Source organism: Callithrix jacchus, chromosome 11 (assembly GCF_049354715.1).
Source record: "Callithrix jacchus isolate 240 chromosome 11, calJac240_pri, whole genome shotgun sequence".
NCBI classification, from domain to species: Eukaryota; Metazoa; Chordata; class Mammalia; order Primates; family Cebidae; genus Callithrix; species Callithrix jacchus.
Window position 1 is genome coordinate 6,821,942 of NC_133512.1, and position 26,215 is coordinate 6,848,156.

At 43.3% G+C, this 26,215-nt stretch overlaps 1 protein-coding gene and 1 gene segment (V, D, J or C); both read right to left on the minus strand.

Annotated features, from left to right (window-relative positions):
• TARP (TCR gamma alternate reading frame protein) overlaps positions 1-25,439 on the minus strand; it is a 63,156-nt gene extending 37,717 nt beyond the window's left edge. The window contains exons 1-2 of the mRNA XM_054237007.2: positions 25,353-25,439; positions 24,922-25,245 (exon numbers count right to left, since the gene is read on the minus strand). Of these exons, the coding sequence (XP_054092982.1) occupies positions 24,922-25,245; positions 25,353-25,395 (367 nt within the window). The 5' untranslated portion in view covers positions 25,396-25,439. The remainder of the gene's footprint in view (positions 1-24,921; positions 25,246-25,352) is intronic.
• LOC118143602 (putative non-functional T cell receptor gamma variable 10) lies at positions 4,745-7,199 on the minus strand. The segment is given in 3 exon segments: positions 4,745-5,714; positions 6,354-7,005; positions 7,113-7,199. Coding segments are annotated over 2 exon segments (555 nt in total).
• Positions 25,440-26,215: the final 776 nt, after the last annotated feature.

The window sequence follows — 26,215 nt, forward strand, 5'->3', positions numbered from 1 at the left end:
ATACTTGATGCCATTTTTACCTCCTCTCTCAGAGTCAGGACAGCGTGGTTAGGAAGACAGACACCAAAGCCAGAACCCCGGCCCCTCCCCACCCCAGTTAGCAACCCTGTGACCACAAGGTAAGTCACATTGCTGTACCTCTGTTTCCTCCTCTGTAAGATGTGAATCATGACAGATTAATATGAAAAGATTTTCCCAAGGATGAGATGAGTTACATGAAAAGGATTTCGAGCAGTGCCCAAGAGGGAGCACAAGGCCCTGAATAAATGGCTGTGGTGATCACAGGCAGAAGCCAGGAAGAGGATCGATTCTGGTGGGTATTCACCTTGTCCTGGGATAATCAAATGCCCCCTCCCTGCCCCAGGAGGATCTGAGGCCAGTGGAAAAGAAAGTATGATGGCTGGGCTGTAGCAGGATCCCTCAGAGTGGAATGGGCCTGAGAGAGGGCAAGAGCTGGATCCCACACTCACCCTCCAACATGAGTGGAACAAATGTATGCTAACTTCTTCAGGGGAGCAGGACAGAGACGAGGAAACATGGGCACCTGGGGTTTAAGAAGGTATTTTGTCTTTCAAATGATTTCCTATTAAAGGGGGAAAAAATGAAGATGGCATTGCAAAGTGCTGCCATGGTTATGTAAGATATGTAAGTTACCCAGCATGTTTTCTGCCACTCGGTGATTCCCTCTCGAGTCTGGATCGTATAAACTTACAGATAATCCCTGGATCATGAGTACAGAGAACCCTGATTTCTGTGTGTCCTAATGTGTGAACATAATCCAGTTTCCAGAGGTTGAGGGGGAAGTCCTGGGAGACGCAGTCCAACCCTGACAACACCACTGAGCCTGTGCGCCTGTTGGAAGGGAGCCGGTACACACAGACCTGAAGAGGGATTCTGTGTGGGGGTTCTGATATCTCTCATCTGTGATTCCAGCAAGCACACAACTGTCCCCATTTCCTTCTCCTGAGAATTTATCTTCTAGGTCAAAACGGATCTAGGAACATCATTTTCAGCTACAGCCCCTAAGAATTTAGCAGGTGAAGGTGTTGTGGAAAATGTATCAAGTTATGCTTCAGCCAGTATAAGTGGCTAGACACCACCCCAGACAGTATTTGGACTTGTAATATTTTTCTCTGGAAATTAATATTTAACATTGCTCCACTCTCCTATACTACTTCACTCTATAGAATGCAGGCTGAGTTATTTAAGCTCTTGGGCCTCAGTTTCTACATGTGTATCTTGCCTACATATACATCTTCTGGAGGTACTAAGGGGTTTGCCTTGTCCTGTTACACAATTGTAATGCATAAAATACTCAGATATCAGTACCTAGCACAGCATCAGTCCTCGATGACATTACCGTGTCTTAGTATTACAATTTTTACCAAACAAGAGAAAATTACTTTAAGTATATCTTACAACAAAACCTTAGTATCTCAGTTAAGAAAATATATAAAAATTAGTGAACGTACGTAGAAGAATTTAAAAGTATGTATTCCCTTGGAAACAATTATTCTACAATTTTGGATAATTCCTTTCTGATTAAAAAAAATTCTATCAACACAGACATTTATATTTTTAAGAGGTTTTATACACTTCAAGAGCTTTTCTTCACATTTTATTATGAAGATGTTTGAATTTTATTAATAAATGTATAAAACATTTGCACAAGGTCATAGTATTCTATCATTTGAAGGCACTATGAATCAGGCGTCTCTTTCTCTGTTTCTCACCATTTAGTCTGATGCCTGAAAGGCTGATATAGATTCAAGAAACCAAGTGTGGCCCACCCTGAGGGAATATGATGGTCAGAAATTATACAGACAGGATGTGGATCACAAAAGGCTGAGTGCATCGGGGTGGGAGGAGAAAGACTGACAGAGTGTCTGATTCCAGCCCCAGGTCAGCCTTTCCTGGGACCCCCTTTTATTTCCTTCAGTAGCCTTCCTGGGTCCTTGGAAAAGGGGATGATGAGGATGAATGTGTTGTTCTGACCTTGGAAATTATAGAATAAATAAGACAACACATGGTACAAATGCAAGGTGGTGTCTATATTTTTCCACGGGGTGCCTAGTATGTACTGCTATAGAAAAAGTACATGGATTAAAGGTATTCTTCATTTCTTTCTCAATTATTTTAGAGATGGCATCACAAAACAACAGAATTTGTATCATATTATATTTTGAAAAAATGGATCATTTATTGGTATTTCACTTACTCAGCAAGGATTCCTAATTGCTCAAATTCTGGTCACCTGATTCAGTTCAAAATTAAATGTTTTGTAAAAGTTGTCAATTTTGTCTTTCTATAAGAGTAGGAACAACGTATGGTACTTCTCTTTACCCTTCTGTGTTCAAGGAGTACAGACTCTAGAGCCAGATTAGCTGGGTCCAATCCTGTGCTACCACGAAACCAGCTGTGGGATCTGGTCGAGTGGCTAGGACACACAGTTCTCACTTACCTGAGTAAAATGCACTTCTGTTCATAACAGAACAGACCTCAGAGGTTGCCGGGGGTTGAAAGAGTTAATAAATGCAAAGTATTGAGAGTACGAATAAAGAACCTTCTTGCGCAGAGTTATTAGCTGTTCTCTTGACTCAATCTCTCCCTTTCACCGGCAAAACCAAGATGATCCACAATGTACTGGGCTCATTTAACAGCCCAGTGCCTGGGGCTCTTTTCCGATGAAATGGTCACACCCCTTAGCATGAAGTGAGGAATCATCTTCTTCTCTACAGAAAAAAGATACTTGCTCAACCCCAAAGTCACCTCAAAGAATCTGTTTGTTGTACAAGTGTGATTTTTAGATACGCAGGGTGGCCTCATGACCATTTTAGGAAACAAAAACATGCACTTTTTGCCTTTAACCAGTTGCTTTAACCTTGTAAGCTTTAATTTCTTTATTAAAACAGGCAAATAATAGTTCTGTTGCAGGGGTGTTGTGATAATTATATACGGGATTCCTGGTACACAATGATTCTCTCCGTTGGCCTAAATCTCTAGATGGTGACAGGAATGGGGCCTTAGCCTGTGTCCACTCGTTCCCAGACGAAACCTTAATTCATTAGGAAGCAGTGTTCAATGAATAACTGTGAACGTTATGATAAGGCATGCTTCCTGCTTAAAGCAGGGCCTAATGCATGGGCATTAACCTAAGATGGCTTCCCAGAAGGATCTGGAAGTGCTGCGGAGAAAGCAAGGCTGTGGCTGAGAGCCCAGCTAGGAGTCCATAGAGTTTGCTCCCATGGGAAGGACATGGTTGGCAGAGACCCAAGAGAGGATGCTGTGTGGGACAGTGTGGCACTGGTGCTGTGGGTTCCAAGCAGCGCAGTAGTAAATGGCCTCATCCTCTTTTTCTATAAAGATTATGATGAAGACTGAAGCAGGCATTTGCAAATTTGTTCTTGCCTTAAGTTTGTTGTTTTTCTTACTCAAGCAGACATGAACTGGGACTTTTACTTAAGTGACATATGTCAGATGGCTCATAATTCAGATTCAGTTTCTGCTGGTACCAGTGTATAACTATATTTACAGACTCTTTAGTGGACCACACACAAGATACCTGGACACTTTTATCTGGAGCTCTAGTAGATGACATTTTTGATGGCTTTAAATTTAACTTAGCAAGTCCAACTACAAACAAAGAAGAGAAATTCCCGTGAACCTGGGACATAGAAAGAGAAAATGATAATGAAACACTTTCATCTGGCTGGATGTGATGGCTCATGCCTGTAATCACAGTACTTTGGGAGGCCAAGAAGTGCAGATCACTTGAGGCCAGGAGTTTGAGACAAGCCTGGCCAACATGGCAAAATCCCATCTCTACTAAAAATACCAAAATAAGCCGGGCACATTGGTTCACGCCTGTAATCTTAGCTACTTGAGAGGCTGAGGCATGAGAGAGAATTGCCTGTACCCAGGAGGCAGAGGTTGCAGTGAGCTGAGATTGCACCACCGCACTCCAGCCTGGGTGATAGAGCAAGACTCTGTCTCAAAAAAAAAAAAAAAAAAAAAAATCACTTTCACTGCTCATCTATATTGAAGTAATTGAGGAGTAACTCACAGCTGCAGTGGGAGAAAAATATGAATCTTCCCAGCAGGGACATGCTCCTGTCTGCTGAACCATATCCCCGGGAGAAGGACGCTGGTTGCTGGCTGGCCCTGGTCAGTGGGGGGAGGGTGTGGCGTGACTGGGTGAGAGAGAAAAATGTGGCGGATCAGGTGGCTTCTGGGGACTTCATGGCCTACTGCGGAGCTGACCAGTTCCCAGGAGCACTGCACTGATCACTGAAGGAGTACAGTCCGTGATCTGACAGGAATGTATCTGTGGAATGGGATGGAGGCAGCTCTGGAGTTGAATTAGTTCTGCTTCAAACTTGACTGTTCCCCCTTGATTTTCAGACTGTACAACTTTGTTCCAGAGATAGGAGCATATGGCTTTCTTTACCTCACATAAAAATTGATCCTTCTGCTAATCTTTTGGGGATTTGGGACTCAGGAGCATAAAACATGGACAGTATTTGACAGTTTTAAAAAAGGAAAACTGACATTTTCCACCAGCATAACTCACACCTCATTTAAAAAGCTATAGTCATTTCTATAGTTGTAGAAATACAGCGGGGTATTCAGTTTATAATTAATTGGGGTGTCACAATGCAGATTATAATTCAGAGAAATCCAGTTTCACTTATAATGAGGGTGCATCTCAAGAGGAAACTTGATTGAAATTGCTGGAGGGACCGACAGGGCAATCTGTGGGGACTCACCTTGGACTTCGGAACTGTCTTGTGACTGTGTCACAGAGAGGGGTGTTTTTAAATAAAGTTCATTTTTACAGGCACTTTAAAATTAATGTTATATCAAACATCTATTGTAGGCTTGCTAACGGTGTTCTAAACATTTTCTAGCATTACTTCCTTTACACTTTATCTCCCTCTGATAGACAAAAACGGTGTGGCACACATGACATCCCGGATCACAGAGTTGGTAAACGTGAAGCTTGGATAAGTACCTGATCCTCCCCGAAGACAATCTGACCAAATGTGTTCCAAAGTGATGAAAATATTTTGAGAAGACTCTAGTAGAACATTAGTTAACTATTTAAAACAAAGAATATAAGAGCAGTCAGCATTTATTCTTAAGCATGTTCTCTACATGTTTATAATAGTAATATATTTGTTTGGATTATAACGCAGGATTAAACATTTTTAATAGGTCTTACATTTAAAGTTTTACATTCTGTTCTTTTAACTTTATATTTGAAAATATATTTGGTCCTTCAAAAGCTCATCTGAATAATACTATCAATGACCTATGGTAATATGCACCCTTCTAAGACCACTTACCCTATCTAACATTGGCTGAGTTATCTGAAATCTTTGTGTCTCACTTTCTACATCTATCAGTGTCTTAATGGCTTCCAGAGACTTAAGAAATTTACACTATCACATAATGAAGATAATGAACCTACAGTGTAGTAACAGTACCTGTCACAAACATAGAAATGGAAAACCCCGTTTTTTTTTATGTTTCTATATTGAAAAGTCAATTGGTAGTTTATTGGCATTTTACTTATTCTGTGAATACATCTGATCACTGGAATCCTGGGCACATGCTTCAGCAGGCAGTAGTAATTCGTGTCAGTTAAAGTTCCACGATGGTCAGTTCTGTCTCCTCCATGGGGATAGGAACAATGCGTCTTTTCTTTTACACTCCTGTGATGAAGAAGCAGTTTAGTGTCATATTCAAGAGGAACCCGATGACCTGGGTCCCTAGGCTGTCCTGCCACATATCAGCTCTGTGATTTGGATAAGTGTGTGAACTAACACTCCACTTATTTCAGGAGTTGTGTATGTTTGATGAGAACAACCAACCAGACCTTGTAGGTAGTGTGGGTTAAAGGAGCTAATATACGCGAAGAATTGAGAACACTGTAGAGAACTTACACGCACACGCGCGCGCGCGCACACACACACACACACAATTCTTTCTTCCTTTACAGGTAAGATCAAGGGTTATTCCAACATGTCCCAGTGGAGCCTGGGATGACTTGGAGCGCTATTCCTACAATCTCATGCTGGCAAATTCTCCTCCTTACCCCTCCCAGTAAAAGGGGCACTTACTCCTTCCCAAATTTATCCCAGATATCCTAGCATTCACTTAGAGAATTGCGATCCTTAAACTGTTTAGTATGGTGTCATAGACCAGCTCAAAGAGCATGACTTATCTGGCAGCTCACGCAACCCCAGTTCTCTAAGCTTTCATTTCTTTAGGTGTAAACCGTGCCAGTGATAGTTACACTGCAGGTGGGTTGTCTTGACTGTCTGTTATAAGGATGCCTCTCTCAACTTCACCTTTCTATTTACTGGAAGTGTCTAGGTGGTGATATGATGGACGGTGGCATGACCTGTGTCCTCTCAGTCCCCAGACAAGTCTTCAACACTCATTAGAAATAGTGTCAAATAAAGATTCTGGAGCACAATTCCTGGGATCAGCTTGGAACGAAGGTGTAAGCACAACCCACAACAGCTTCCTGGAAAAAGCCCGGAAGAGCCTCAGAGAAGGTGAGCCCGAGTCTGGGAGCCCAGCTGGGGACGGGCTGTGGTTGCCCCCGTCGGGAAGGATGTGGTGGGCGCAGACCGGGGAGAGGATCTTGTGCGTGTTGTCTCAACAGTTCTGATACCGTGTATTCCCAGGCAGCACAGTAGTAAATGGCCGTGTCTTCTTTCTCTATGGACTTGATGGTAAGGATTGAAGTGGAAGTTTGAGAATTCTTTCTTGCCTCCAGTTTGTTGCTCCTCTGACCCTGGCTTCCTCCAGCTGAGGATTTCGTTAGAGCAGTGTAGACCAGGTGCTCCAAAGCCTGATTCGGTTTCTGCCGGTACCAGTGAATGACGTCTGTTTCAAAGTTTGTGCTGGATACCTTGCAAGGTATGTCAATACTTTTCTTTATTTCCGTGGAAATGGACAGCTGGAACTGCTCCACTTTTGATACTCCAAGTCCAACTGTAAGTAAAAGAGGAGACTTTCCAGTGAGCATCTGAGAGTGGAAGAAGGAAACAAAGAATGATTTTAGTCACTGATCTAGACTGAACATTCGGATAGCGACTCACGAGCCCAGAAGGAGGAGAGGGCGAGTGCTTCGAGCAGCATTATCCTGTCTGCCAGGCGGTGTCCCCAAGGAGAAGGCAGGAAAGTGCAGCCCTAGTGGCTAGACCCCTTGGGTAAGGGGCTGGAGGGTGTGGCCTGAATTGGGGAGAGAAAAGAAAGTGGTTTGGGGAGTCCTTTAGTGTCGCCTGCAGGCTCTGCACTGCGCCCCCATCCTGCTCACCCTGCATATCTCGAATCAGGTTAGCAGTCTTCACGGGGTCCTCTGCACAAATGCGAGGGGGCCATGGGTGTTCCTTAATTCCCATGGAGATGAGAAGGGTTTCTAGTTGCCTAGGAGTTGTTTATGAACACGTTTCCTCAGCATAATATTTTTAATTATTGCATATTTATAAGCATTGACCTTTATAATAGCAAACACTTAATGAGCATTTTCTATTTTCTACGTGTTTTTCACCCTTCTAATCTTCACAATGATCACGTAATATGGAGACTTGGAATTTTCATTTTCAGGAAATATGAGGCCCAGAATCATCAAGTAATCCGCAGAAGTCACGCAGTTGATAGGTAGAAGATGTTGGTAACGGTGCTTGTCAAAGAAACAGAGCAATGGGGAAAGATAACAATAAGAACATCCACAGTCGTATCACTAAGGCCTGCTGCTATTCACATTATGATATGTTACTTGTAGATGTTTTCATTGCGGATGTGTAAATATTAATATGATTTTATTGACTGTAGATATATTTACATGTATAGTGTTCTGTTTTCTTTCAGTTCATCTTATATTCTGAGCAACGACCCATATCATTGGAGCATTATTTATTTATTTATTTATTTTTTTGAGACAAGCTCTTGCTCTGTCACCCACACTGGAGTGCAGTGGTACACTCATGGCTCATTGTAGCGTCAACCTCTCAGGCGCAAGCGATCCTCCCACCCCAGCCTCCTCCCACCCCAGCCTCTTAAGCAGCTGGGACTACAGGCACTCACCACCACATCTGGCTAATTTTGTATTTTCTGTAGAGATAGAGTTTCTCCATGTTGCCCAGGCTGGTCTCCAACTCCTGAGCTCAAGTGGTCGACCAGCCTCAGCCTCTCAAAGTGCTGGGATTACAGGCGTGAGCCTCCGTGCCCCACTGAAACAATTTTTAATGTCTATCTATTCATTTTACCACTTAGGGGCTGGATGCCTGACCCTGTGCAAACTTCTTAATCTCTGTGCCTCAAATCTTCCATCTGAAAATGAATATAATAATAACACCTATATTAAAATTTTATGCAGACTAGTTAAATACACATAGTATAATTCCTGACATACAGTAATTTTTCAGTAATTATTAGATATTACTACCACTACTACACTTTTATCTCCCCCTTACATTTTATTTTTATTTCTGTAGAGATAGGGTCTCGCTCTGCTGCCCCGGCTGGAGTGCAGTGGTGTAATCATGGCTCACTGCAGCTTTGTATTCCTAGGCTCCAGCCATCCTCCTGCCTCAGCCTCCTGAGTAGGTAGGACTACAGGCATGCACCACCATGCACAGTTTCCCTCCACTTCCGCCCCCTCCCACCCCAACTTTCATTGTTAAAGTGCTTTGCTGACTGTTTTGAAGTAGTAACTGGGCTAAATCAAGAGAAATTGGTCAAATATTGTGAGTACTTCATTTTCCCACATCGGAGAACTTCTCTTTTCCCTCCTTCAGTTCCATTTTATGATTTCCATGTGGTTTTCTTGGAGATCTTCTGGTGCCTCAGAGCTCCTTTAACCTTAGACAGTGGTTGTCCCTGACACTTCTGTCCAGCTCTGGGGCATGTCGTGTGGGACAGGTGTGAACTCCAACAGCGTTGATCCTTTTGAGGAGACAGGAGAGGAAATGGCTGGTTCGGATGGCTCCTCCTAAAGCAGCGGCCCCGTTCACCCTCTTTTCTGATAAATACCGTTTCTGAGACACTCAAGGCTGGGGAGTTGAATGTTGAGGAGGTGGAGGTCAGTAGACCAATGGGCCTGTGGCTACGAGTAGGAGGACTCACTCTTCCCCTGCACAGGATCTGTCCTGGGAATGAGAGGGAGGAGAGGGTGCCCACGCTGCAGGCTGAGCCAGTCTGCAGGGCCCGGCTTAGGGCAGCCTCAGCCACCACCTGGAACTCACCCTTGCACACTCCATCCCTGCCAGATAGTACCTTCCAGACCCTGCAACTCCAGCAGCCGTGTGTGTGTGTGTGTGTGTGTGTGTGTGTGTGTGTGTGTGAGAGAGAGAGAGAGAGAGAGAGAGAGAGAGAGAGAGAGAGAGAGAGAGACAGAGACAGAGACAGAGAGAGAGGAGAGGTTGTGAGGAGTTTGTCTAATTGCTGGAGTCCACAGTCTACCTGACTACCTGGAATAAAGGCTGAGAAAATACATTAGGCATTTCTCTTTTCTGCAGAGGGAGATGAATTCATTCACCAAAGCCTATGAGGTGAAAATTCCCGAAATGCAGGAAAGGGTTACTAGGCGTCAAGAAGAAAGACAAATGGCCAATTTTAAGACACGTTTTTGTATTTTAATTTATTATTTCAAATAAATGAAGTGAAGAGAAGCGCAATTTATATTATTGAAAACATTGTCAGAAAATAGACACTGTTCATAATATCAATAGTTTGCGTTAATTGAGGGCATTGTCTGTGGCAGGCTGTGTGCTGCAAGCACTTTTGTCCATTATCAATTAATGAGGGTTCTTATTATTGTTCCCATTTTCCAGATGAGAACATAGAGGCTTTGACACGGCAGACATTTTTATTCAAGACCAAGGCATTTTTACAGAGCAGACGTTTTGTTTAAGCATGCACTTTGTTTTGGCAGGACTGAAGAGAATTGTCCTCAATAATTTGCAACAGAGGATCTAACTCTAGAACCTGTGTGCTTAACAAAACCTTTTATTTCTTTCAAATATATCGATTATACATACATATGTACGCACACACACATATATGTATATGATGTATATGATATGTATATATGTGCACAAATAAATTTATCCTTCTTTTCTGTTGCATATGCAAATATTTCTGGTTGTATTATTTTGATTAGCCAACTAGGAAAAGAGAGGGAGATGGAAAATGGCATAGACTTTTCAACGAACACCTGAAATATCAAGAGAACACATTAAATTATTTTTTTAAAAGTCTCTCACACAATCCGGGCAAAGAGAAAAGCAATGTCATTAGCTCCGAGGAAACTGCAGATGATTGCTGGTAACCAGGCGTCTTGTCTACACAGTCTTTGCCTCCAAGGACAGGCCAGAGGCCTCAGGTCAGTGTGAGCCGTGTGCAGTTGCAGGTGTTTGAGGTAAATGGTTCCAGCAGGGGCTACCATTCCATGCCACTCCTGAGTTTTCAGAAATCTCTGGATAACATTAGCCAGGCTGCGGCAACAACAAATCCACCAGCTCATTTACAAATAATTAGATAGACAGACAACAGGGAGATAGAGATAGAGACGGAGAAGAGCTGGAGGCAGAGGCAGGGTACCCGTATCTAGTGAAGATTGCAACAAGGCAGTGTCCCTGAGGGAAGGTTTTTCTTAATTGCTCAAACCATTTCACACCAGGGGATGCAGACAAAAGTGAAATTAAATAACAAGTACTGGGTAATTAGTACTTATTGAGTCCTTTCTCTGCTCCAGGCTTGAGGCTCAGCATTTTCTATTTATTATCTCAACTGATCCTCACAGTAGTCACTGGCAGGGGAGCTACTCTCTGCCAAAGAAGACGAAGCTGAAGATGCTCGAGTGGACTCAAGCCTCTGACTCCAGAGTCTGCACTCCTTGACTTCACGCCATGGTGTCGCTTATGCAGATGACTCTTTTTTCATGACCATCAATTTTTCCCAAGGCTCTGGAATGTAATGTCTGGTGGCTGAAATCAAACATTGTTTTCCTTAGTTCTTTAATGATTATTTTTGTGTAAACTACTTTTGTCTTTCCTTGGGGTTAGGAAACTACATGGATTCAGCTTATTTAAAACATTGTATCTTGTCTGTGTGACTCTATCATTAATTACCTCCTAAACAGCACCCCCACTGCCCAGAGCTCAAAACAGGCTCCTTTTTTGCTAATTAACAAAAAGCATGCCCTTAGGCAGAGTAATTAGATAAAGACACCCTTTCTCCTGGCTGTCACCGCCCAGCTCCCGAGTGTGCAGGGGCGGGTGGGTATGAGGTGGGATTTTGGTTCCCCCTGCCCTCCCTTACCCAAGTGACTTTGAGCAGGGCACAGGCACCCAGGTACCTTTGAGTGGGGCACAGTGGTGGAACACGCACAGGCTATCATCCAATACAGAAGGAAAATGTAGACAACCTATACCTGTCTTCTCTTGCTTGTTCTGATACTGTGGGGAGGCACTAAACTTACCAACGTAAAAGAGTTTCCACCACGTTAGAGCAGCCTCTTTCGGATGGGCTCTGTCTCTTTGTGGTGCCTGCTTAGGCTTTTCTGCGTTTCTCTCTCTTCCTCCTTCTCATCCCCAGGATGACATTGCTACACAGGGCCAGGGTGTGTGAGCGAGTTCAGAGTTGTCTTCCTGCTACTCTCAGCATCCTCAACAACTTCTAGCACTTTGCCCTGCTGACCTCGGGGATTTCACTCTTCCTCTGGACTGGCTAGTATAATAACCAGACTGAACTTGCCACTATTGACTCCACACCACGGCCTCGGGATGCAAAGTTCCCACCCTGCAGCTTCTCATCCGAATCCCAGGCACTGTGCTCCCCTGGCCCCCTCAGTACCTGTATATCCTCTCAGACACCCTGAGAGGCATCTGGGCCTCCTACATGCACAGCCTATGTGGAAAGTGGTACTGATTTGGCCTCAGCTTTGCAAACGCCTTCCACTTTCGATGAAGTTCTACCAGGGCTGTATCAGGGAAGCTTGACAGGAGCCAGACACACATAGACTCTGCTTATGTCTAGCTTGAGTTTCCACTGGGCTTTCTATCCCCTCTGGTATAAGAACCTCAGAGGCAAGGGAACCAGGAAGTACCCCTAGGTAACCCTCTGCCCCTCTCACTCTCCCCACCATCTCACACTTCCCAGCCAGAAGGAACACTGCTTCTCCCTGGGTGGGTATTAATGTCACTGATACCATACGCTGAGCCTTCATATCTAGCACCTGAAATATAATTCTGGGTCCTTTCTTTGCCAGGTGGCCTTTGACCTATGAACGAGAGATTCACAACTTTAGAAAACTCTTTAAAAAAAAATTTTGAACCCAATTTTCAAGCCCAACATCTCACAATTAATTCAATCCTTGAGTTTGTTGTGGGAAACTACCATCTTTTTCTATGGGTAGTAAATATGGATTAGCTATAATAAAGAAAGGGTGACAGGTGACATGATTTATTGGGAGAATAAAAATATATTGGCCAAGTGTTTTCAAAATGTGATCCTCGTTACACATTTTGATTTTTTCCTTAAGTCTGGGCCATGCAGTGTTGATCCCTCTCCATGTATCTGCCGAAGCAAGTTCACAAGAACAGAGAGAATTTTCTGTTTTCTTAGCCTTTTCCCCTCCAGTAAGAAGGGTCCTAAGGCAGAATGCCGGTGGGGGGCAGGGTGAGCAAGGGGTGGGAGGGGGAACTCTTCCAGATATTTGTCCAACATGACCCTTTAGCCTGGCTTCTTGAGTCACTGCCCATTCTGTCTTGACCTGGCTCTGCAAGGCTGGGCAGTAGGTCTGGGCCAGCCCATAATTTCTCACAAATGCCACAGTTCATTCCTATAAAGTTTTGTTTGTTTGTTTGTTTTTGAGACAGGGTCTTGCTCTGTGGCCCTGGCTGGAGTGCAGTAGTGCAATCTTGGCTCTCTGCAACCTCTGCCTCCTGGGCTCAAGTGATCCTCCCACTTCAGCTTCTGGAATAGCTGGGACTACAGGCATGCCCCTCCACACCTGGCTAATTTTTGTGTTTTCATAGAGAACACAAAAAACAGTTGACCAGGCTGGTCTCGAATTCCTGAGGTCAAGTGATCTGCCCGCCTCAACCTCTGAAAGCACTGGGCTTATAGGCCTGAGCCACGGCACCTGGCCTTATTCCTACAAAGTTAATAAACACTAAAGGTTTTCAAAGTGGCCCAATAGTGCAATTGAAAGAGCATGAACTATTTGATAGATACCTGCCCCTGTCTAAGCATCAGTTATTTCCTTCATGATGAAGTTTATTTACCAGGTTCTTATGACAATCACCTGAGATTCTGAACATGTAGGGTATCTATCACATTTTCTGGCAGCCAATGGAGCTGAGTGGATATGAATTCCATCTTGTTCCTTGCCAGCATCTTCACCCTGAGTGTTTCACCATGACTAGAAGTCTGTAAGAAATGAAAGAATGGACCTTGCCTTCTCTGAAATAATCATGCAGTTTCAACAAACGTAGTCTCTAAATAGGAGCCTAAGTCAATACGAAATGATGTCAAATCAGACACTTAGGAAATAAAGTTACTGGCATATGAGGGGTGCAATTGATAGTCATCAGACTCCCTTTCTGGTTTCCTGTGACCACAGAGACATCGCCTGAGGAACACAGGAAGTGCTGCAAGCTGAGGCTGAGGCCTAGCCAGGGGGAGGGCTGGATGAGGCTCTTCCACACGGGAAGGATGTGGTCACACATGATAACGGGGAGTGCTCATTACCTTGGCTCCAATGTCATGCTAGGTTCCGGGGGGCCATTATATTGGGTCACCATGTCTTCCTCTTTTTCTGGGAATTTTATATTAAGAACTAAAGGGAAATAGACAGAATTTTACATATAGAATTTATATACAGAATTTTATATATGGTTGCAGCTCCTTGCCTATAATTGACCTTGAAAAGATGTCAGATCCTCAAAAGCCTGATTTGGTGTTTGTTAGTATCTGAGTGTGTATGAAAAGTTCTATCTGGATGCCCTACGGTGAAAATACACGCCTCATTTCTGCTAATGAAATAAAGATTTTCTCTTCAACTGTTTTTAGCCAATTTCAACTAGAAACAAAATAGCATTTTCAATGAAACCAAAGGTATCAAGAAATGAAACATACATCTTAAAAAAAATATCCCTCAGCCAATCTGAGAATTAGGGGAACAAGTTCACATTCCCAGAGTGAAGAGCAGATGCGTATCTGTAGCTGTGGTGTCCCGTCTGCTCAGGCTGGGTGCCTGAGAAGAAGGCTGAGGAGACAGGTGACCTGGAGCTGAGAAGCCACTCCAGTACGAGGACGGGGAAATGTGTAGAGTGTTCACGGAAAAAATGGGTGTCCCCCGGCCCTGTGCCCAGATCAGTCATTTCTGAGGTAGCCAGTTGGTCAGCGGCACGTGGGACCTTTACCCATAACTATATGACACCATGATAATCAGTCTGTTTGCCAGGGTAAAAGTTATTCACCTTGTTATCTTGTTCTTTCTTAGAAACTTTTAGAAAGATTCTTTTTCATTATTGTTGTTTCATCAAGATTATCTAAGTTCCAAGTGTGCTATGACCTGAAGCCACCTGTCTACTTTTCCGGGTGAGAGTCCTCACTGGTTTCTCTGCCCACCAAATGCTCACAGCACAGACCCAACGCTTCCACGACCTGCACACAGGGCTCTGCTCTGGACCCATGGTGGCTGTAGGACCTGGGAGTCCTACCTGGTGTGGAAGTAGGAGAGCTACCTTGTCACCTCCTCACCGGGAAAGGAAGGGGTTTCCAGGGAACTTTCAACAGTACTTTTCAGAGAAAGTCTTTGCAAAATTAGAGTCCCCGGGAATTCTCTAAGCTCTTACTGTATTTAGGCTGGATATAGTTCATGAGCCAAAGGTTGGAGTTATCAATGTTGTCTGCCCTTAGCAAGTCTTGGAGAAACACAGCCAGCTACCCCAGGGTTGCTCAGCCTCTCCACTGTGGATAGTTTGGGCTGGATAATTCGTTGTGGGCTGTCCTGTGCATTGTAGGATGTTCAGTAGCACCTCTGGCTCTACTCACTAGATACCGGTAGCATTCTCACTCCGTTTGTGACAACACAAAATGTCTTCAGACATTGCCAATATCTGCTGGAAAGGGGATTGCCACCCACTGAGAAACTCTGCTTCGGTCTCCTTCTTCTGGATTACCACCATTGCCCCGAGCTTTGCGTCTCAGCCGAGATTGCGACAAAATGAAAAACTCCGACCGCACATCCAGTACGTAAAAATGCTAATCACTCAATGAGCAATATCATTGACTCTTCTTTGCTACCATCTATTTTTCTTGAGAAATTAGAGTGGATATTACTGCAGATACCGCTGTCACTCAGCACACAGCACTGCAGCTTTGCTGATGCCTCTGCCACTCAGCACACAGCACTGCAGCTTTGCTGATGCCTCTGTCACTCAGCACACAGCACTGCAGCTTTGCTGATGCCTCCGTCACTCAGCACACAGCACTGCAGCTTTGCTGATGCCTCTGTCACTCAGCACACAGCACTGCAGCTTTGCTGATGCCTCTGTCACTCAGCACAGAGCACTGCAGCTTTGCTAGACCACTTGTTACCTGCTACTTTCATTTCACTTTTGCTACATCGAAGTCATATGTTTTAGGGATTGTTAAAGCCCTTTATTTCATCAAGGAGGAATGCCTTCCCTATAGTGGGAGCTCCACAAATATTGACTATCCTTAGGAGATAATTCATGGGAGAAATCATACTGGAATGAACGAAATGTGTTAAAATAAAACTAGAACTCTTTGGTATGGTGTTTACAATTTCCAAAACACTTTGGCAAACATTGGTTCATTTAATCAAAGCAACAGTTTGAGACAGGAAGGGATTCTCCACGGGAAAGAGGGGGTAATGTGAGGCCTCTCAGCTTGTGAATGGTAGAGTCGGAACTCTGAAGAAACCCTGTTTCTTCAATACCAAGCAAGTCCACATAGTGTGCTATACAGGTGAGCGTGCAATCATTGAGTCCTGCTTTTCATTCCAGTTGAGCCTGCTGTTAGCTTGACTTGTGGTTATCTGAGACCCGGTGCCCTCAGCTGTGAAAATGAAATCGAAATGCCCTATCTACCAGCATCGGCTTGAATAGGTGCATAACAGGCCTGGCATCAAGTGGGAACTCAGTGGATTCCATATCCTTCACCTCCATCCTCTCTCCTCTGCCTCCTTGTTGAAGCAGGATGAGCACAGAGCTACTGTTAGGAGGTTTAATTTTGGCTTTGGGGTATGCTCTTCTTCTTAGGATTTTAGTTCCTTACTTAAATGATAATCAATAACATCTCCAGACAGAGGAACTCCCCATCACGAGGTGTGGTGGGGCCCTCAGCCCTGCCCTCTTAGTGGAGGCTCTGAGTGGTGGGCTACAGCATGACCAGTGATGGGTCTGCTGTGCCCATCGTCTTCCCCCAGAGAGGTTTCCCACGTCCACGTCTCACCTCGCAGCAAACATAGCAAAGAGGGAATTGGCTGCAAATGTCTCACTTATCCTGTAACCAAGGAAGTAGTAAAATTAGTTAACTGAAGAGTTTGATTCAAAAAATAATTAAGTGCTATAAATAAAAACATATCTGTAAATTTGGGGTGCTTTTTTCCTAAGATATGTCCTTTTGGCATTAGAAAATGTAATGACAAAAGCTAGTTTTTGCTGTTGCAGCCAGGCTGTGTGTGGCACAAATGAACTTTCTGCTTTTCTTATTCGGCAAGTCTTTTACTTGAATCTTCCGGCTCTGTGAAGCCTTCCCAGTGATCCACTAACTTCTTCCTTCTCAGAACATCTATCTGTGTCATGGAATCAAGGACTTAGTTTCATTTTTTCCTTTGAAGGACAAGTGAATAGTATAGTGGTAATCCTATTGATAGTCACTCAAAAGAGTCAGGCTGTTTGATGTTTCATTTGGTAAATTGAAGTCTTTCTGCTTCAACCTTTTACATTAAAGGACCAAATTCCGTGCTTGGGTACACTTACAGGATCACATTCCACATCTTTGTGAATCTACAGAGAAGTCTGAGGCCCTCTTCCTCCCGATCATTTATGCCAGTTCTTGCTGGGTGAGTGTGGTGTGGTGGAATGAGGGTAAGTTTCACTGACAGTCACACTCGCTCTACATCCCTTCCCTGCTGCTAGTGATGCCTACGTGATCTTGGAGGCTACAGTCTCTCTGAATCCCCAGTTCCTTCTCTAAGAAAGGGGTTGACAATATCGAAGTGAGAAAAGCATGTAAAGTTCCAGGCCTGACACTGACTTGGCCCTCTGCCCATGCAAGCCCTCTCTGGGCAGTTATACAGGAAGCAGAACCTGATGTGGCCATCTCAGGCCAGGCTGCAATTGGGTCTCAGCCTTTCCTCCCTTTCCTGTCCACCTTTGGATAACATTTCTGGGCTTCCCAGCAGACTGACAGTTAGGGAGTGCAGCAGACAGGTGATAATCAGAAGGAATATCTTTGTGTTCCATCTCACTGCCTTTCTGTCGCTCAATAAACACGGTTTTGGTTACGCTTTTTTTTTTTTCTTGTTGAAAAAACCAATCTCAGAACCTGGAAGTCAGAAAAATTTGATTGCATAAGAAAGTTCTCTGTAGAGAATTCTCTGCAGATTGTCTTGAAGTAAACCCTGTAAGCATCAATTTAACTAACCTCACGTGACCCTAGAGAACGGAGCTTAGTGCTGCAGGTGGAAAAAAAAACTAATCATAACAAGAATAATAAAATTTCTATTTCCCCCCAAAATGTCTCCATTTAAAAGTACATTTTGGTTTGTTTTTCTTATCACTGGGAAATTGAGGCAATAGATTTTATAGTCAAACAGATGTGGATTCAAATCCCAGCCTCACTGCTTACAGTCAAGTCTCTTAATTTATCAGTCTCACATTTGTTCCCAGAAGATAGCTATAAAAATGAGATAATACCAATAATGGCTGTCTTCCAGTGATTTATTAGGAAAAAATGACATGAAGCACGCAGTATACAGTACCACACACACAGGAAGGACATGAAGCACTCAGTATAAAGTACCACACACACAGGAAGGACATGAAGCACGCAGTATACAGTACCACACACACAGGAAGGACATGAAGCACGTAGTATAAAGTACCACACACACAGGAAGGACATGAAGCACACAGTATAAAGTACCACACACACAGGAAGGACATGAAGCACACAGTATAAAGTACCACACACACAGGAAGGACATGAAGCACACAGTATAAAGTACCACACACACAGGAAGGACATGAAGCACGTAGTATAAAGTACCACACACACAGGAAGGACATGAAGCACGCAGTATACAGTACCACACACACAGGAAGGACATGAAGCACGTAGTATAAAGTACCACACACACAGGAAGGACATGAAGCACGTAGTATAAAGTACCACACACAGGAAGGACATGAAGCACGTAGTATAAAGTACCACACACAGGAAGGACATGAAGCACACAGTATAAAGTACCACACACACAGGAAGGACATGAAGCACGTAGTATAAAGTACCACACACACAGGAAGGACATGAAGCACGTAGTATAAAGTACCACACACACAGGAAGGACATGAAGCACGTAGTATAAAGTACCACACACACAGGAAGGACATGGAGCACGTAGTATAAAGTACCACACACACAGGAAGGACATGAAGCACGTAGTATAAAGTACCACACACACAGGAAGGACTCAACAAACAATAGCTACTACTATTATACTCTTATCAGAACATTTACTATATTCTTTATTTTCACATAGAACTGAGCTCACTCAGAGAATAGTCTGTATTTAACTCTGTACACATACTCACTGATTTTTCTGTTTATCTGTGGCTAAGCAAGGAAAATAAGGAAAGTCAGAGAAATCTGCTGACTCATAGACTGCAAATTCAAATTATGCCAATTTCAGATTATAAATATGGAGTTTTGATAATTACTCTGGAACTTTAATTAACTAATTAATTAATTTTTGAGACAGAGTTTCACTCTAGATGCCCAGGCTGGAGTGCAGTGGCACGATCTTGGCTCGCTGCAACCTCTGCCTCCCGGGTTCAAGTGATTCTCCTGCCTCAGCCTCCCTAGTAATTGGTATTACAGGCATGCGCCGTCACACCCAGCTAATCTTGTATATTTCGTAGAGATGGGGTTTCTCCATGTTGGTCAGGCTGCTCTCAAACTCCTGACCTCAGGTGATCCTCCCGCCTCGGCCTCCCAAAGTGCTGGGATTACAGGTATAAGCCCAGCCCAACTTTAATTTATAAGTAAGTAAAAAATAGAGAACAGGACTACAGTAAACTGCTAATGGTCAGCACGTGATTCAATCTCTCTGAATCCATTCGTACTTTGCTGATTTGCTAGTTAAAAGTTGACTTAAAAGTGTCAAGAAATTAAATTAGGGATCTACAGAAGAGGCACATCAATTATAGCAACGGGGATGAGGGGATAAATCCTACTTGACATGAACGTGACAGGCATTTCTCTAGTCTCAATCATGTAATGAGAGTTGAGGTAGTTTCCCTATTTTAAACTCAGTTATTGTTTTAAAGAACACCATGAGCACAATTGGATCAATCATATTGTCAGTTCATGAAGCATTGTAATCACAAAGCATAATAATCATTTATCTAAATGTATGTCACTTTTACATTTCTTATTTGATTCTATTACAAGTTGATGATTTATTTAATGAGATGACAAATATCTGATACCCTTCACTTAACTGAAGAACAAAGACATTACAAATAATATACATGCTCCTCTTTAAATCATTCTATTTTCGATACTCTTGAAATAAGTACAACATATAAATGGAGATCCTGGAAAAAAAATAGAAGATTAGGGGGAAAAGTGCAGTTGGTATTTTCTGCCATAACCAATGAGTGAAATAACATTTCTCAAGCAATGATTGCACTTTTACTTCATCCTCCTCCCCCAACAAACATTTTAAGCTGAAATACAGTGTGTCTATGCTGAGGTTCAGTAAATACTTTAGCTGATAAATGTCTCAGTGGAAGGGAAATTCCATGGAATATAATTAGATCATTTGACAGAAGTAAATTCATAGTCTTTTGTTGCTCTGACTTGTACTTGTTTAAGTTTAGTTGTAAATACTTTCAGCATAGTATGCTATGAACAACTTCAAATAAACTGACGAAGTCACATAAAACATCTGAAAAAGAAATCATCTAAAGAAGTACTGATTAATGATGATCTTTGGTCTCAAAAGATTTGTCCAGTTTCCTGTTTTTTCACTCAGGGAACAGTCATACATCTGTTCTGTTGGAGATGAGATCTCCGTGGTTTTGTGGAAAGTGAAACGAAACTAGATAAAACCTTCTTGCTCTTTAGCTCGTCTTATTTATTTGGCGTCAAACATAACCCACTTACTGGGCCATCTGCATGATTTCCTCCTTTGCTCATCCAAGTCCATTTTCCACCTGACTCTGCCTTAAAAGTCTGACCGTGCTGGGCTGCACGGATGGTCTTCCTTATCCTGCAGGTGGTGTTTGTGTACCAGCAGGCAGCTGGGAAATAGGAGAGTGGGGTCAGCATTCTCTCCCTGACAAGGGGCCTGAGTTGACTGCGTCCTCCTCCACTGGCCAATATACAGGGCCATTTACCCCACAGCTGATGCCCAGGATCCAAAAGGTGTGGGTGGGAGTGGCCATTCTCTTCTATATCAATTAACTCACTGAAAAAAGTTGTTTATTTTTCCCCAAGACCTTGGATCTATAGGCTCAAAATTCCTAGTGCTCATCGGAGACATGCAAGCCCAATAAGCTGCCTGGAGCACTCAAATCACCAACATGTTCTTTAACTCAGCGGAGTGATCAGTAGGAAGCAAGAGAAAAGATAAGATTTCGTTTTTAAAAGAAGCAAAAGTTCACTTTGGGAGGCTGAGGTGGGAGGATCACAAGGTTGGGAGATCGAGACCATCCTGGCTAACGTGGTGAAACCCCGTCTCTACTAAGAATACAAAAAATTAGCTGGGCGTGGTGGCGTGCACCTGTAGTCCCAGCTACTTGGGAGGCTGAGGCAGGAGAATTGCTTGAACCCCGGAGGAGGAGGTTGCAGTGAGCTGAGATTGTGCCACTGCACTCCATCCTGGGGGACAGAGACAGATACTGTCTCAAGAAGAAGAAGAAGAAGAAGAAGAAGAAGAAGAAGAAGAAGAAGAAGAAGAAGAAGAAGAAGAAGAAGCAGCAGCAGCAAAAGTTGTTAGAGAAGAGGAAAGAAAAAGCCATCAAGCAGGCCCCTTCCAGGCCATTCTAACCAACAAATTTTACATATTGTCTCTAGGTGTTCAGTAATATGCAGAGACATGTTTAATATTATAAAACATGATTTATTTAAGTAAATTTTAAAATAAAATTCAAAAGTAATGGTTCTCTATTAGGCCATTTCAAAAGTACATCAATGACATGAATTAAAAATACTCACGATCAGAATGTCTGGAGATAAACATTTCAAACTGCCCTTTTTCCCTACCCCAGGCTGCCTCTTGTGAACCCATTCACAGGACTGAAGGCAAAAAGCACCCAAGACAAAACAGTCCACATAGATTTTCAGGTGGATACAGCAACTTCTAGAATTGTGGTTTCTATACAGTGACTCCTCGGCAGCAGACATGACTTTTTCCTTAGTACCTGTATGCGCGGGGAGTTTTGTTTTTGTTTTTAATTTTGAAGTTTTTAATGCACAAAAAGAACATCCCAGAAACAACAGGTATTGACTTAACAATGAAGCACTATATAAGGAGACCCTCCCCGCTCAGTAAATGGGAAAAGAGTATAAACAGACATGAAAAGAGGTGACCGCTTCAGGATTAAATGCAAACCCTAAAGTGTATGCAACATTCATATATGGCTTATTGCAGCAATATTTTATAAATGACGTACATGACATTTATCTTTACTGGCAAACTGCTTTTGAATCCAAGCTAAACCACAACGCTGGAGAGGTGCTTTTGCCAGTGCACGCTGGAAAAAAGAGGCTTCACCTTGCTTTGTCTCCTCAGAAATCCGCAACCATTATTTTTCTCTTCTAATTTTCTCCTGGATCAGCCAGGAAGATAAAGATAATGATATGGTATATGAAAATATTGCTTTCCAAGATTTCCTTAGATTTTATTCAAATTTTATGTTAACTAGATAATATAATGTTACTTCTATCATCCAGAGTCATTGTGCCTCACCCACCTAAGGTATAAGAGAAAATAGGTTGAATCCAAATCATCAGAATATTCACAGCATCCATTCATACAACCCCCTGACCCATTAGGTAAAATGAACACCTCCATAATAATGAAAATCTCAATCTCAACTCAACAGATATTCATTGAGCCCCTACTATATGTACAGTGTATTCTAATAAGATGCTGTCAGTGTTTCTCTGAGTCAGAAATTTAAACCATTTAACTGGCAAATATTAGCTTTGACAGAACTGCTTTGCCTCTGGCTAGTTTTCCTTTGGTGTGGCCAAAATGTCCCCGGTGAAGCTCACCTTAGCCAGAAGGAGACGTGGGGAGGAGTACGTGACTATACGTTCGGATCCCCATAATGGGGGTCTGAGCTATGCACAAGGCCACTGTCCTCTCCAGCTGTGTGTGAGTCAAAGGCCTTAGGGATCCATGACCAAAATGTTAGACCTCTTGTAAGAGATTCTTCATATTTACCTGTTCTCTCTACAAACTGTGACAGCCACACTATGATAGATGTAGTGCTAAGTCCTGGATATATAAAGGGGTGTCTGTGTGCGTGTGTGTGTGTGCGTGTGTGTGTGCGTGTGTGCGTGCGTGTGCGTGTGCGTGTGTGTGCGTGCGTGTGTGTGTGCGTGTGTGTGTGCGTGTGTGTGTGCGTGTGTGTGTGTGTCTGTTTTCTTGTATATACAGTCATGCACTGTATAATGTTTCAGTCAAAGATGGACAAATTATAATAAAATTGCCCTATATGTGTGTAGCATTTTTTCTTTTTTCTTTTCTTTTTCTTTTTTTGAGACGGAGTTTTGCCCAGGCTGGAGTGCAATGGCACGACCTCGGCTCCCCGCAACCTCTGCTTCCTGGGTTCAGGCAATTCTCCTGCCTCAGCCTCCCGAGTACCTGGGATTACAGGCATGCGCCACCATGCCCAGCTAATTTTTTGTATTTTTAGTAGAGATGGGGTTTCACCACGTTGACAAGGATGGTCTCGATCTGTTGACTCCGTGATCCACCCGCCTCGGCCTCCCAAAGTGCTGGGATTACAAGCTTGAGCCACCGCGCCCGGCCGGGTTTTTTCTTTTACACTGTATTTTTACTATACCTTTTCTGTGCTGTGCTTAGATACACAAACACTTATTGGCGTTACAATAGCTTATTGTATTCAGCATAGTCACGTGGTGTGCAGGTTTGTAGCCTAGAAGCAATAGGCTATACCACATATCCTCGGTGTGTAGCAGGCTATACCATCTAGGTGTGTGTTAAGGGCACTTTACAATATCTGCACTACAAGGAAACTGCCAAGAGATGCATTACTCAGGATATATTCCTGTCATTAAGGGACACAAGACTATATGTGCGTGCTTGTTGTTATTTGTCTGTTGAATCTGGTTTTGTTTCTTGTCAGATAACACTGGGCTGTCACAATATGCCAAGCACTGGGCCAAATCCTTTATACACATCAGCTCAGAAGTTCTCACAGCCACCCCATATGGTAACTACAGGACCTTTGCTTCACAGGAGAGGAAACGGAGCTAGAGACGCTAAAGGCCTTTCCACACAGCTCATCCGTGGTAAGGGGAGTCCCATTTGGACCTTGACCACTTTGTACATTATACGTCATACTCGGATAATTATTGGGCTGTTGAAGCATCAAAGTATCAGAGCTATTTGAGAAGAAGAGACTAAGAATCATTCATCCCTCAACTCTTTGCTGGTGGAAATCTACTCTTCTCTATTTTATATTTGTAAGATCACATTTCAAGGAAGGGTTTCATGGCAAAAAATAACAATAAATTAAAACACCACCACCAATAATAATAAATTGCAAAACCTAAGTTGAACTAGAAGTAACAGAAATTCGTAAGAGATTTACAACCGCGGGTTATACTCAAGTTGAGGACTTTCATTTTAGAGGTGAATGGCAGCCCAGTAGCAGAAAGGGGTTTAACAGAAGCAAACTCGAGCCTTTGCAGAGCTTACGGGCCTTGCCATTTCCGCCGTGCGTAATGCCCAGCTCAGAGTAGTCTATCAAAAAGTCATTGTTGGATAAATAAAATCTTAAGCCAGAAAACGATTTTTTCCTCAAACCCCGATCCAAAGTAGACTTTGACTTAGATTCAATTAGTCGAAGTGTTTATGAATTAAAATCAAACATCACCACTCAAGGCATGCATGAGCTGCATCTGTCATTGCTCATGGTTAGATCATGCTGTGTTTGTTACATGTTAACCTCCAGAAAAATGAATGCCATTTAATGTAATGTCCATTTCTTAATCAAGAGAGACAGAAAGATCGGAGAAAACTGATGTAATGCATGCTGACTAATACAAAAGAATCACACTAAAAACGTGTGTATGTTATGCCAGAAAATAATATAGTGAGTAGGAGAGTTTGAACCAGATGAATAAACATGGGTGACCTAGAAAAGCTGCCGGAGAGAGAGTAGAATCTTGTAAAACACGAGACTGGTCACTTGTATAGACTTATGCAAAGCTTCTGCTTTGAGAAAATATAGACTTTGGCGACTCCACATAGAGTCACCACATGAATGTTTATCTAGAGACTGTTTACAAGCACACTGACGGTGACTGTGGCTTCCCACTTCATAATTATAAATAAAGACTCAATAAACATTTTTGAATGAGATAGCTATAACTGTCGGCTGCTGTGCGCCTCCCAGAAGGCACAATAGTAGGTACCTATGTCTTTTTTCTCTACATTGTGAATGGTGAGGGTAGATGTAGACGTTTCGGATATCCTATCCACCTCAAATTTGCCTGATGTAATGCCTGATTCCATTCTGACAGTGCCGTCAGATGAAATGTCCACCAGGAGCTGGATGGCTTCACCAGGTCTTTCTCGGTACCAATACACAGATGTCTCAGAAATTGTTCCTCCATACACCACACATTCCAGGCGGGCTGTTTTTGACAGCGTTTTAGTACTGGAAATTTGAGGTTGCTCTAGGTGAGCTGCACCATATACACACACTGGGGGAAAAATGGGAGGAGTAAATAAACCAAGAATGCAGAATTTATAAAATAGATAACAATAGAGAATATCAGTCCAAAGGGACTGGGGGAGCAAAACTACTTACGAGCCCCAAGGACTGCCAGCATTGATGCGTGGAGCGGTGACATGTCTGCAGGCACCGTGCTCTCTGCCAGGGCAGCCTGAAATCACCACGGAGAAGCGTTAGACCTCTGTGACTTGGCTGAGTCCACCAAGTCAAACTTCCCGTGAGTGAGGGTGGCATGAGGCCTCCTGCATCACTGTAAAGCAGTGTCCTCGCCACCTGTTAGCACTTCCAGTCTGTGTGAAGGCAGCGCCACAAGACCTGCCGCCTGAGATCAGACCACATAGTTCAGACGGCCACCTCGGAGCCCCCGGCGGTCACCCAGCAAGTTGTCAGGGGCTGTGCCATGCAGCACCGTCTTCCGAGAGCTTGTCTTCAACCAGCTGGAGAGACGTTAGTCTGTCAAGCTGCTTAGCTCTGCCCAGCTACCCACGCAGTCTGCAGCATGGGGTCCTTCTGGTCACCTTCATGGGCTGGGCCCTCCATTCCAGTTTGCTTCTGTTGAAGGTTCAGGTTCGTGTCCCCTCCCTCAGCTACCTGAATAATACATGTCTGCTGAATCCCAGCTTCTGGACAACACAGTTTCCTATCATCTGTTGTTCTTTCTCTAACCCAAGACAGTTTCATCTGTCCCAGCATATTGTTACAAACTGAACGTCCCCAATGCACCGTTTAAAAGCTGCTGTGCTCCAGATTTCCATTCTTAATTTACCCACTGGGAGCTGCAGCTCACTGGACAGCCCAGCATTGCAAGAGAGTATCATAACCTTGTATCACTGTCCTGGAGAAAGATCAAAAGTCAAGTTATGTTTTCTATCAAATCCGTGCCGCTTTTGCACCATCATAAAGTAGAAAATATCTTTCTTAAGTTGCACCTCAGTTAA